Genomic DNA, 12,621 nt, shown 5'->3' with positions numbered 1-12,621 from the left:
AGACGTTAGATACATGGTAGCATTTAGGTACATAATGGGTATTCAAAAAGCAAGCAACATCCTCGTGTTTTTCACTCGGGCTTTTGCGCAAATGCAGAGATGCTGCAAAGTCTTGTTAGCTTTGAACCAAATCAACAGCCACCATCAGGCAAACTTACACTGGCCAATAGGCATGGATTCTTCTGTCGTTGAGATCAGCTCTTGCTTGAGCAGAAAGAACAGTGACTTCTGGCAGACTCCAGCCCAAGAAGCGTGTCGCCACCGCCATCAAGAAACCCTCAACGCCGGCGGAGAGGTTTGTGTTGGACCACATGGCAATCTCCTTGAGCTTCTTGTCTTTGGGCCAAGGGTTGCTGGGCCAATAAGCCCGCTTTTCATCGTAGCTGACAAAGCCGGCTCCGTTGAACAAGTCCTTGAGAGTGAAGACGTCAAGAAGCGGCGAGCCTGCTGCTGCGAGACCTTCCGCAAAAAGAGCGGTAGCTTTGGCGAGAGCACAGTCAGGGGGGAATGTGTCATCGTCGGCAATGGGTCTGCCCGGTTCTTGAACTTCGAGCCAACCGCCAGGCTTCAAGTTTCTATTTTCGCATGTCAGAAGCAATTGAGAAAGATTTTGGGTGGGTTCATACTCGATGCATCTTTCAAGAAATGCAGACCAGTTCTTGATTGAACCGGACATGGCGCGAACGTGAATGTAGTCAAATGGCTGTGAGAAGGTCCATTCGTCCTCCAGATCGTCGATTTGAAAGTGGACATTGGGAGGTGTGCTGTAGTGGAAACTCAATGTCAGCAGTTGCCTATAATTCTGTCTCCATTGCAAGAAACCGAGGCGCTTACAAGCTCGGTTGAATCGGTGAGAGGTCGACGCCGATAACATGAGCATCTGGATGCTCATCACCAAAATCAATAGCCCAGATACCTGTACCAGTGCCAACATCGAGAACCCGACCAGCAAATTTGGCTTCAGGATGAGCGGGAGGAGCGAATCCCAACCGACCATCGAGAGTCAGATACCAAAGATGGTGTTGAAAATCAAGACGCTCGTTTTCTTGTTCATCATTGGGGATCAGGTATTCTGTTACACTGTGTTAGTATCACTATCACCACTAGTGTTCTCCACCTGTCACAAGACTTGGCTGCCACTAACTTCCGTCTCTATAGGCGTGATAAGTGCGCCCGTTCTCTTTTCTGTAGTCCAAGATGGAACTAGAGATGCTAGCAGTCGAGGAGACGGCGTCCTGTGACTTGTCAGCAAAAGGAATAGAATGTGACCAGAGGCGGTCCGATATCCTACCTCTCCCCACGACGAGTCCACATCAGTCTCATCAGGCTCCTCATCGTCAGCTTGAATATGGGCAGGCTCTGGCTGGGCTGGTTCTGGGGTTGGTGACGAATCAGCGGCAGGTGGCGGTGATTGAGCCTTGGTGGCCGCCTCGGGGGCTGGAGATGCTGCCTTTTCCTCGGTCATTGTTGCTGTGCTGTTGATGATCGACAGGCGAGGTGGTGCGGGAAAGAAGGTGAACAGCAGTTCTAGAATAAAACTTCCTCGCTCATGTGGCAGGTGACGGAGTTGACCTTGTGAGAATCCCACCGGGCGCTAGCCCTGCCGTCGTTACATCCGCACACCGGTTTAAGACAAGGCGTCCGGGCGTTGGTCCGGATTGCGCGACAGCACATGCATCTCGTACGCAATCTATCCCCTCCCCCACCAATCGGCTTCTCACACCAACTGGTGCCCACATTCGAGAGCACCTTATCGTCCTGATTGAGCTCCGACCCCCAAACCGCATGCATGTTCGCTCGGCTACTCACACCTTTCTTCCATTATCGAATGGCGCGATACTTCCGTGGAAAGGACGGGGATGGAACCGAGCTGTGGCACAGTCCAACTTGGCAGCGGGGAACCTGCACATCTTTAACAGTCGACACAGTGCAGCTGAAGTTGGTGGTGGTTGATGCAAGATATTGTCCATTGGCCAATGGATGCCCATGGTACCTTGATTGCAGACTGCGGGCTGATAAGGCGTAAAAAGGGGTTCAGGGGTAACCAGTTATCATCAGATCATGGCAAAGTCTCTGGAAACCTGGAACTGCCAATAATCAAATGGAGCATTAATAACGAAAAGGAAAGAAGAAAAAATAGGAAAAAACCAGCCGCAACACATTAATATGTTTTTCTGTACTGCAAAGTCTAGTGAAAGAGACTTCGTTACCTGAAACCATTTTGCCCCCAAAACGGTATAGATGGTTAGAGTCCCTTTTGCTTCTTCTTTTCGGAGGCTATAACTACAGCTCTCACACATGTGAACCAATGGTTTGGTGGTGATTACTGAGCTGGAACAGTGATATATGAAGTTTTGTGGTCTGTTGCATTGTTTTCAAAGCATTGAATTGCCGAATGCGTGACTCCAGGGGCTGCTTCTTCGTCTGAAACGTCGATGGCCTGAGCATTGTCCTGAGCGCTCACTTGGTGCCGACAAGGTAAGCACAGCCCTAGATGGAGATCAAACGAGTGACCAAAAAGGTGAATTAAACTTATCAAAAACCCGGAAATCGGCCGAATCAAGCATGAAAATACCCCAGATCTTCTGCCATCAAAAGCGGCACACATACAAGAACCGGGCTCCCCCCTCGAGTTGTTCACGACAGTTAACTGTTAGCGATAGTGTAAAACAGGTGAAAATACAGAGAAGCTGTCATTTTGACATTTGAAAACAGAAGTCACGAACGGCTTGCGAGTCATTAACACTCACCATAATCACCATGACACGAATATCCATCCTCCTGACCACCACCACCCTCTTGGCAACAACAACAATCGCCCAATCCAACCGCGAACCCCCCTCCACCGGCCTACACTCCCTCTTCCTCTCCGCCGGAAAACTCTACTTTGGCACTGCCACCGAAACCAATAACTTCGCCGACCCAACCTACCAAAACATCCTCTCTAACCCCCTCGAATTCGGCCAGCTCACCCCAGAAAACTCACAAAAATGGGGTCTCATCCAGCCCCAACCAGGCGACTTTTCCTTCAACGCCTCTGACCAAGTCGCCTCCCTTGCCAACAGCTACAACCACCTCTTGCGTTGTCACACACTGACCTGGCACTCCCAACTCCCCCCCTTTGTCTCCTCCACATCATGGACACCAGACACGTTACGACAGTTGATCACAACACACATCACCTCGGTAATCTCCCACTTTGGCAGTGCCTGCTACGCCTGGGATGTCGTCAATGAGGCGCTAAACGAAAACGGAACATTTCGCAACTCGGTGTTTTTCGAGGTGTTGGGGGAGGAGTATATCGCTCATTCTTTTGAGGTTGCAAGGGAGGTAGCGCCCCCAGAGACAAAGCTCTACTACAACGACTTCAACCTTGAGACCGCACCAGAAAAGCAAACCGCCGCTGTTGAACTGGTCAAGTCGCTTCAGAGTAAAGGTATTAAAATTGATGGTGTGGGACTCCAGGCTCACTTCACAGTTGGCCAGACGCCGAGCGTGGAGAGTTTGATAGCGACTCTGCAAAGGTTTGCTGATCTGGGGGTGGATGTCGCCTGGACGGAGCTGGATGTGGCGCAAGAGGATGTGGAAACTGCGAGTGAGCTGGCGGTGGAGCAGCAGGCAAGTGATTATGTTGTGGCAGTGAGGGCGTGTCTCGAGGTAGAGAGGTGTGTCGGGGTGACGGTGTGGCAGTTTACGGATCGGTATAGCTGGGTGCCGGGGACGTTTCCAGGGAAGGGCGATGCGTGTCTTTGGACGGAGAATTATCAGAAGAAGCCGGCGTATTGGGCTGTGAAGGGGTTTTTGGAGGGGTGGGTTGCTAGGATGAATGTGACTAGGGCGTTTGTGGGTGGAAATGAGACAACAGTGAGGACTGTCGCAAGCCCTAGAGGGCCTTTGACTGAAGTGACTAGCGGCAGTGAAAGGTTAAAAGGAAGCTTGGTGAAGGTCGCATTCATTAGCTTCGGTGTTTGGCTGGTTCTAAACATGATGTGAGATTGCTAGTTTGTAGGGCGCTTGGAGCAGATGCTTTGATATCATTGGAATTGAAAACTGCGAGTTTATTTGAATGAATCTTGCGTCTATCCCATTCCTCATATATACAAGGGTATCTCCCTGACTTCACACCGTTAGTCCTTTCCACCAATGTCAGGTCTCGCTCAGAGACTTCTAGTATCAGTAGTTGGCAAGACACCCTGGGGGTAATGAAAGACATCGTTCGGATCAACGGCCTTCTTGATTGCCTGAAGTCTCGGTAGATTCTTGCCCCAGTAGTTGACCTGCGCTGTTTCCTGGTCCATAAGACCCCTGGAGTCAGGGTAGTTGATGTACATTCCCCAGTCTTCTTTGGGCAGGCCCTCGGTGATGTTGCGGGCAAAGTTGCTCATGATGGTATGGCCGTCGGCGGGATATGTGCCCTTGTCTATGCGGTCATACAGAAGGTACATCAAAAGATAATCTCGGTGCGCATAGGCACTTGAATCGTCATCCTGAGAGCTGACTGCTGAGTTCTCACCGCCGTGCAAGTCAATGTGCACATACCAGTCCCTAGGATTGGACTTGGCCTGCTTGAACCAGTAGCTGACGAACTGCTCGAGCTTCTCTTCGCTCAAAGCCTTGGTGTAAAGACTGGTCGAGTAGAAAGTCTCATGTTGCGCGAGATTGTGCCCCTGATCAATATTGACTCCGTTGCCAAAGTGTTTGATTTGATCCAGCCAGCCACCTGTCGTGGCCACCGCGAGTGTTGCGTTGGTTATCTTTTGCAAAGGTGCGAGAACAGCTTGCAGGCCTGCCTTGTCTCCATAATACAGGCCCTCCAGATTGATGAAGCGCTTGGCGATGAACAAACGCATGTTCAACTCCATTGGCATAGTCTTGGCAAACTCCTGAACGGCTCGGACACCAACCAAAGCTCTGGCCTCTGTTGGCCATTGTACTGGCGCAATGAAGTAGGTAACCTTCTCAGGCACCTCAAAGGTGTCGAATCTGAACTCGGTGACAACGCCCATGGAGGATCCTGCACCACGGATGGCCCAAAACAAGTCCGGATTCTCCGTCTTGGAGCAATTGACAATTGTCGAATTGGCGAGGACAACGGTGGCCCCAACTATCCAGTCAAGAGCTAAACCCTTGGTGTGGGAGCTGATGCCATACCCACCGTGAAGTGCATGACCTCCCACTCCGACCCTATCTTTCTGGTTAGCCCCACTATTCTGTCAACTGAATTCAATGTAATGGAAATCACAACTCACCCTGGACATGTGCCGTGGCTGAAGCCCCTCCTACCCTGCTGGTAGAGCTCCCAGGCAACGTGACCCAACCTTGAGCCACCTTCGACCGTTGCAATGCCGGTGCTGTTGTCCAGGACAACCTTGTTCATTCGGTCCATCTCAATCGTGAGATGGCCATCTTCGCCACCGAGACCGAATGATGCATAACTGTGCCCGCCGCATTTGGCATTGGCTTTGATCCCAAGCTCGGCAGCACAAGCAACGGCATCTTGAACGTGCTTGGCTGTTGTTGGGACAGCAATAGCGACGGGGGTGTAGTTGAGCCGCAGGTTGAAAGGGGCAGAATCAAGCTTCCAATCGGCCGAACCAGGTGCATTGATTGGAACGCCTGATCCGACCAGGCAGTCGGTAAGTGCGTCTTGTTTGTCGAATGGGTTGGCATATGAGGTTGCCGCCAAGCCCAACAGGGCGCAAAAGGGGGCGAGAGTTAACATCAGGCGAAAGATCTGCGGCGTATGTTGTGACTTGTAACGTGATGCAGGCGAGCTGTATGACAAAGCCTTTTGTAATCAGGGGCAGACACAGACGCCGATGGAGATCTCCGGGACTCGCTTCTTGTCGTCTGGGGTAAGATCCTGGGGAAGTGGCTTGAGAATCTGGGAAAATGCAGCCCGAAATATACTCATCGACGGGATGAGCCGATATCTTGCCCTCGTCGGCCGCTTCCACAGGGGGTGGCTGGTGAGTCCGTGGTAAAAGACTGGTAATGGGAGTGGTGCGACTTTTCCCACTAGATCGTATGGCGGTCTCCCCATGTTTAAATCTGATTTTCTTGTCTTTTGAGATTGTGATCTTGTGAGCACTGGGATCGGATCACTCAAGCGTTTTGCCGGTTGTCAATAAATTAACATGGTCAGGGCTGATGGTAAGGAACGTAGGCTGTGAGCGAGGAACAACAGACGAGCCCGGAACGAGAGTGTATGTGGTCCTGGGCGAGCCGATCCTGTGGTGTGCAACTGGGGAGATTTGCGGAAGATTAATCTCGAGATGCAGCGTCATTTGTTGGCGCCATATACGGGAACGTGGGAAACGCGCCTTTCAGGGGAACAGCAGGGGATCTCGGCCGATCTTCCACGATGGTGCCGACCGAGTAAACCCCGAGTCCTCAAGCTGACGGCTCCTCGGGAGGAGCAATATCAGTTGCGGGCTGCGCCAGGGAGCTGCGGTGTTTGTGGCGTTTGTCCGTGTCCGTACTTGTTCATGTGCGTATAACCAGTCGGGCGGTACTGGGCGGTAATGAACAGGCATTCGTGGGGTAGCAGCGGCGGCTGGTCCGGATCTTGCCATGTGGTTGTGTCGATGGCGGCTCTGCCTCTGCGTTGTGGTATTCCTTGGCGAAGCCTTGATGGCGGGTGCGCAGACAAGATATCCGATGTGTAAAAGCCTTCGAGACCTTCACCTGCCGAGTCCTACATGCAACATGTAAGCGGACAAATCTCTACTGCGTGGGGCCAGGATGGTCGATGGCTGCATAATTCCTCATCCGATTCCTATATTGCGCGGGTGAAATTACCCGGTGAGCATCATCACAGATCTCATAACGGGAGGGTTGAAAAGAGTCATTGTGCGAAGGGAGGATTTGATCTCAGGGTTGCAAAAAGGCGTCAGCAAGTAAAACTCCTAAAACTCCATATGTGATGACTTTTGCTTGGCCACGTTCGATGGTGATAGCGCGAAAGCTTGTTGTCTGCTGTGTGATGCAGAGCCAAGTCCACAGGAACGAGCAAAAGATGCTCACCAACTATCAATTGGGTTTGCTTCAGATTTTGGCCAATCGAGGAATATTATGGTGATGGGGGTATGTGGGGGTGCCGTGTAGACAATGAGCCGTTAATAAGGGTACCGGTTCAAGTGATCAAGCGTCATTTAGCCAAGGGTCCGGAACACCATGAACCTGAGAGGAGAGCCACTGTGTCGGATCAAACAGCCGGAACATTTCTGACGTTGTACAAGCCGGGCGAGTAATGCAAGGGGTAAGGTGGAGCGATCCCCTGAATGTGCTTTCTGAACAAACTACTGCCTTGAAAAGATATCAGTCGGCACCACACCAGTGGCAGGGAGGAAGGCCAACACCAAAGCTAATGCTTTGCTGCAATGGCTCTCTATGGCCAAGAGCAGTTGAGTTGCTGGTAAACCAACATGCTGTCAGAAAAACTGCTGTCAAATCAAAGTTGCTGTCGAGTCAAAACTCGCTGCTGGTAATTCAAGATTGCTCTGCTGCAAGTACTCCAGCAGCAACAGCAACAGCAACGGCAACCGTGCCAAGGACCCATTCCATTGGCTTGACGCAACTGCCTTACCAGCAAAAGTAATGACAGGAAGGGACAGGCAGCAGTGAGAGCAACTGCCGCCAACACCAGACTGAAAGGAAGGCACTCAGCTCAGCTGTTGTGTAAGACAGATTCTCTCCTTCCTTTACAGAATCAACAGAAGTCACGCCACTGCAATTAACAGCACTTGAACTTGCCTTCGCACCTCATTGGAACTTGCCTTGACACACCTCCGGTCCCGCTACTTCCCACCTTCACTCCCCAACATGACCACTTACCAGGTTACCTTATAACCCCCCAACATGAAGCAGCAAGAGCCTCAGCAGTCCCACCCCCATTCAGCCATCTGTTAGAGAGGGTAGTCGAGAAGACAATTTTTATATGCAGAATCCAGGGGGAAACTAACAGTGCCTGGAAGGGGTGTAATCAGGAGAACGTTCCTTCCCTACAAGCCTCCACCCCCCACACTCTGCCATCAAATAGGCGTGTCCCTATTCGTCTGCACCAAGCTTTGACGGAGTACAAACCTTCAAGTGTGATAAAAGAAAACATCCGCAACCTCGCTTTCAAACCTCGGGGTTCTTCATCAGCGGCGAAGGTTGTTCCATCCAAACATAAAAGTCTCCGCACAAGACAAGACCACCAATGATGAAACATCAGCATTCAGCACTGACCGAACAGAAGACCAACTCCAACAGCACTTATTACTGGGCTTAGAAATTGTAGGCCGCTGGTGTAACCATCCCAACATTGTCCTCATTGTCATCAACAAGTGGTTGTAGTGACTTTGTGTCAAGGGTTGGGGTTGCACAGCCGCTAGTCCCAAAACAGAAACCGCGCGCGATGGCTTACACAAGCAAAGCTAGACCCCATGCCTCACCCTGACCATCATATGTCTCCGAGATATGGAGCCTCGATGAGTGACTTCTTAGACAAGAAGGTAAAGTTTGTCCGTTTGACAAATATCTCGAAGAAAATACCTGCTAAACGGACACTTTGGTGATGGTCCAGCGTCAACACCGAGGCCCGCCGTATGACCCAATGTGATACGCGTGCCTTATGGAAGTGAGGCAGTGAAGTCAAAAGGGAAACATGGGAACGGGCATGATCCACTTGGGCAACGGAAGTAGACAAACCAAGGCCTCCATGCTCAAGTATAAACACCACCATGCCCACTGCATAGCTGGACCTGTTGCTGACTCCAGACCACACCACCGTATCCTGATATCACGCTTTGACCCCCTGAATCTTCAATACTCACCAAAGCTCCTTCCGCCCCTTCAGCAACACCCAAAATGCCTCCATCACCTAACCTCCTCCTCTCCCAACCCCTAACCCTCCCCGTCTCCAACCTCACCATCCCCAACCGCCTCGCCAAAGCCTCCATGTTCGAAGACTGCGCCGATCCCACCACCAACCTCCCCTCCCCCCAATTAAAAGCCATCTCCTCCTCCTGGTCCACCGGCTCCTGGGGCCTTATCCTCACCGGCTCGGTAGCCATCGACCCCCTCCAAGTCACCACCAACGCCGTTCTGGCCAACCAACCCAACCTCCCCGAAGAAACCCTCCTCTCCTCCCTCCAATCCTGGGCAGCTTCCTTCCGCCCCCCTGCCTCCTCCACCACCCCCCCATCCCCAGTAATAGTCCAACTAATCCACCCGGGCAAACAACTCCTCCGCTTCGCCTCTAAAGCCCGCTCCATGTTCGAACCCCCCTTGGCCCCCTCCCCCATTCCCCTTGACCTAGGCCCCGGCCTCCTCCCAAAGATAGCCCGCACCCTCCTCTTCGCCCACCCCCGAGAAATGACCCTCCCCGAAATCCAATCCCTCATCACCAAGCACGCCCACTCCGCCCTCATCCTCGCCAAAGCCGGCTTCAACGGCGTCCAGATCCACGCCGCCCACGGCTTCCTCCTCACGCAGTTCCTTTCCCCTCATTCCAACAAGCGAACCGATGCCTACGGTGGCACAGCTGCCAAGCGAGCCCGCGTCATCCTCGAGATCATCGCTGCCGTGAGGGAAGCCACCAAAGAATACAAAGGGTTCGTCGTAGGCCTCAAGCTAAACAGCGTGGATCACCAGCAAACCGACAGGCAAGGCAAAGAAGACAGCATCGAGCAGCTCCGACTCCTGGCAAAGACAGAGCTGGATTTTGTCGAGATCAGCGGGGGCAGTTTTGAGGATATCAAACCCAGGGAGATGCTCGCCGAGAGCACGAAGAAAAGAGAGGCGTTCTTTCTCGAGTTTGCCAGAGTAGCTAAGCGGGAGTTGGCCGGGATTCCATTGATGGTTACGGGCGGCTTCACCACCAGGCTTGGGATGGAGGAGGCGCTCAGGAGGGGTGATTGCGATATGGTTGGGTTGGCAAGGCCCTCGATTTTCGACCCTTTGCTTCCGAGGAATGTCCTCTTGAACCCAGAGGTCAAAGATGAGGATGCCAAGGTGACCCGTGTCAATGTTCCGGTGCCTTGGTTGTTGCAAAAGATTCCGCTCAAGCTGGTTGGGGCTGGTGTGGATGGTGTGAGTGGTTCCTTCAGCCAATGACCCCCTTTATCTCCCTGATCGTGACGATTGACATTTAACAGCAATTCCACGCCAAGAAACTGCAAGCACTCGGAAGCACCGAGAACAAGAAGGCTTGATAGGACATACCAGAGACCATTGCAGGAATAACTGGAAGTTGTGGAGGGTGCAAGCCAGCTAGCCGAGTGGCGCACCTGGGTTTGTAATGGGTGTTAGAGCAGACGAATGGAAGAAAACCTGTATGCAGATACTTACGTATGAGGATAGAGAGACAGAAAGAGTTTACCTTTTTACACCATGGCTTGAGTCCTCGTGTCAATGCTTGCAGCTGGGCCAGTCTGAGCTGTAGATGACAGCAGCGTACCCAATATTTGTCCTTCAAGCCCTGTCCTCTCGGTGCATGCAGAAACCGCGCAGAAGAAACAAGACGATTGGTGCTTTCACGCGACGGTCTAAGATGATTGGTCTGTCGAGCCGACACTTCAACCACCAGGACCATGAGGGGTCAACTCTGTGAGAACGAGGCTGGATAGTCACAACCCCAACCCCGCAAGCACACCTTCGCCAACGAAGAAGGGACGACATGCGAAGAGAAGATAATAAGATAAAAATGGGTCGCCACTTGAATCTGTAGGTAACCTGATGACCCGACTTCCATCACGCCATTGTCACTTACCCATACCCTCGCCGAAGTTCCAACTCGGGTACACGCTTACATCGCGTCGGCAAGACCAAGAAGATGTCTATGTCCTCCGCTGAACCGAGAACCGGGACGAGATCCAAGAACGGTAAGCATCCCCCGTGGGGTTGGGTAGCCACTTGACTGACCAAGCATCAATGCAAGGCTGCTTGACGTGCCGTGCTAGACATGTCAAATGCGATGAGCGACACCCTGTTTGCTTGAAGTGTGTCAAGCAAAAGACCGGGTGTGAATGGCCTCCTCCTCCGGAACTACAGACCCACCAGCCAGAGGAAGACATCCCGCAAGCTGAAAGTCGGTCTCTCAGACGTTTAGCTCCCGCCGTCAACGACACACATGACCAACTCATTCAGGCTCAAGCATCCACTTGGACGCCGGACGTTGACTTGTCGATGAGCGACCTGCCCATAGTCCCAGACTTCAGCTTTCTCACGGGCCTAGACTGCTCGGACTTCATGCCATGGTTTCCTGTCCCGTATCCCGAACCAACATTGGATATGCACATCAGCTCCGATGCCCTTCTCGCCCCTCTGCCTTTGGGCGTATCCCCGTCCCAAGCGGAGCGCAAGGCTTTGGCATGGTACCGTAGCAGCGCGACGTTTGGGTTTGGGAGCGCGAAGAATCCCAACTGGTCTACTCATGCTATTGTGTGGGAGACAGCCCGCGAAAGCAAAGCTGTCTTGCATCTCCTCCTGGCAGCAACACAGAACGAAATGGCGTGGCGAGCAGGATCCCAAGGCGCCCTGTTTGCCCGTGCCGATGAGAACTATCGTCTCGGGCATCAGCAGCTGGAGGCAGAGATCCGAAGTCGCGAAATCGACCCCCTGAATGCCATGTCCTGTTTTTGGTTCCTTTACCTGCACCAGAAGCGTCGCCATGCTGCAGGAAACCGCATGCTGATGAGTGGGCTCAGCAAGATGATGGAGGAGTACTTGACGGCTTTCAACCTCCACCAAATGTTGACTTCTGCAGATGCGGAGAATCCGGCCTGGCCGGAGCCGAAAAAGGCACTGTTGGCTCGTCTTATGGTTTGGCTTTTTTGGATTGATGCACAAGCAGCCACACAAGGAGAAGGTGGGAGGATTGCCAGGCTTCTAACTTCGTCAGCTTCTCGGCAAGCTTTGGTAGATCTGTACAAGATTTCAAGAACCACTCTGGAATCGTTCTGGGCCGAGAGATATCCCGATGACGAGGTTGTGGACGACATGAAGAACTCCAGCGCTCTTGACATGATCCACGACACCTGGGTCCTCGTGCAGGAGGTCAATAACGCTGCCGATGAACAGCTGCCCCTGGATACAAAGGCCAGCGACGAAATCCTGAGCAAGATACAGGCCTTGCAGTGTGAGCCAGGTCCTCTTCGCGTTCTACGCCTAACCTCTTCAAATGCTGCGCTCCGAGATCGTGTGATGTTGAATGCAGATTGGGCTGGAGTGAACTTTTATACACTCCGCATCTACCACTTCCGATGCAGTTTGACTGAGGAACATCTCGCCTTTTCTTCACCCCAGCCCCAGGCTGTCAAGATTGCCGACGTCGTTGATTCTTTGTTGCTCCTCATCCAGAAAAGCTTGGCCACCGGCAGAGAAGACCAGCCAGATCGCATGCAATGGCCGCTGTTCTGGGCGGGGATCGAGACGACAGATCCGTTCAAGCGAATCTGGGCGTTGGGGGAACTCAAAGATGAAGGTCTTGTTCAAGCAATGCGTTGTGTATTGCTGCTTCAAGAGGGTGGGTCAAGGGTTGGAATGGCCAAGATTCGCGACATCTTTCAAGCCTCGTGTCTCGGCGTGCCAGTTGCTGGTTTCGGCGGCATGTGGGGGATGCGGGGGTGATTGCGC

General features: G+C 52.5%; 5 protein-coding genes across 5 annotated transcripts; 3 read left to right on the top strand and 2 right to left on the bottom strand.

The window, feature by feature from the left end:
• QC763_204300 (uncharacterized protein) lies at positions 1-1,612 on the bottom strand. Its single transcript, XM_062909468.1, has 5 exons — positions 1,292-1,612; positions 1,145-1,235; positions 835-1,072; positions 159-764; positions 1-102 (listed from the first exon to the last, which is right to left on the bottom strand). Exons 1-5 carry the CDS (start codon positions 1,463-1,465, stop codon positions 72-74), a joined length of 1,140 nt encoding a protein of 379 aa, XP_062768255.1. The 5' UTR covers positions 1,466-1,612; the 3' UTR covers positions 1-71.
• A 1,148-nt stretch (positions 1,613-2,760) lies between these two features.
• Positions 2,761-3,993, top strand: QC763_204290 (uncharacterized protein; the record flags this gene model as incomplete). Its single annotated transcript, XM_062909467.1, has 1 exon — positions 2,761-3,993. The coding sequence occupies one exon, from the start codon at positions 2,761-2,763 to the stop codon at positions 3,991-3,993; it is 1,233 nt and encodes a 410-aa protein (XP_062768254.1).
• A 164-nt stretch (positions 3,994-4,157) lies between these two features.
• On the bottom strand, positions 4,158-5,722 carry QC763_204280 (uncharacterized protein; the record flags this gene model as incomplete). The annotated part of the gene is made up of 2 exons (XM_062909466.1): positions 4,158-5,184; positions 5,250-5,722. 2 exons carry the CDS (start codon positions 5,720-5,722, stop codon positions 4,158-4,160), a joined length of 1,500 nt encoding a protein of 499 aa, XP_062768253.1.
• Positions 5,723-8,490: 2,768 nt separating this feature from the next.
• On the top strand, positions 8,491-10,373 carry QC763_204270 (uncharacterized protein). The gene is made up of 2 exons (XM_062909465.1): positions 8,491-10,077; positions 10,143-10,373. Exons 1-2 carry the CDS (start codon positions 8,854-8,856, stop codon positions 10,197-10,199), a joined length of 1,281 nt encoding a protein of 426 aa, XP_062768252.1. The 5' UTR covers positions 8,491-8,853; the 3' UTR covers positions 10,200-10,373.
• Positions 10,374-10,597: 224 nt separating this feature from the next.
• Positions 10,598-12,615, top strand: QC763_204260 (uncharacterized protein; the record flags this gene model as incomplete). Its single annotated transcript, XM_062909464.1, has 3 exons — positions 10,598-10,710; positions 10,774-10,868; positions 10,925-12,615. The coding sequence occupies exons 1-3, from the start codon at positions 10,664-10,666 to the stop codon at positions 12,613-12,615; spliced, it is 1,833 nt and encodes a 610-aa protein (XP_062768251.1). The 5' UTR covers positions 10,598-10,663.
• Positions 12,616-12,621: the final 6 nt, after the last annotated feature.

The sequence above is a fragment of the Podospora pseudopauciseta genome (assembly GCF_035222475.1).
Source record: "Podospora pseudopauciseta strain CBS 411.78 chromosome 2 map unlocalized CBS411.78m_2, whole genome shotgun sequence".
Taxonomy (NCBI): domain Eukaryota; kingdom Fungi; phylum Ascomycota; class Sordariomycetes; order Sordariales; family Podosporaceae; genus Podospora; species Podospora pseudopauciseta.
This window is presented reverse-complemented; position numbering and strand designations above follow the sequence as displayed.

Excerpts from the sequence above, each read along its gene's own strand:
- QC763_204300 (XM_062909468.1), bottom strand. The coding sequence starts at position 1,465 with ATGACCGAGGAAAAGGCAGCATCTCCAGCCCCCGAGGCGGCCACCAAG. Across the intron at positions 1,073-1,144 it reads TCACGCCTATAGAGACGGAA|AATACCTGATCCCCAATGAT; the intron begins GTTAGTGGCAGC and ends ACAGTGTAACAG. Across the intron at positions 765-834 it reads TCACCGATTCAACCGAGCTT|CACACCTCCCAATGTCCACT; the intron begins GTAAGCGCCTCG and ends TTTCCACTACAG.
- QC763_204270 (XM_062909465.1), top strand. The coding sequence starts at position 8,854 with ATGCCTCCATCACCTAACCTCCTCCTCTCCCAACCCCTAACCCTCCCC. Across the intron at positions 10,078-10,142 it reads TTGGGGCTGGTGTGGATGGT|CAATTCCACGCCAAGAAACT; the intron begins GTGAGTGGTTCC and ends GACATTTAACAG.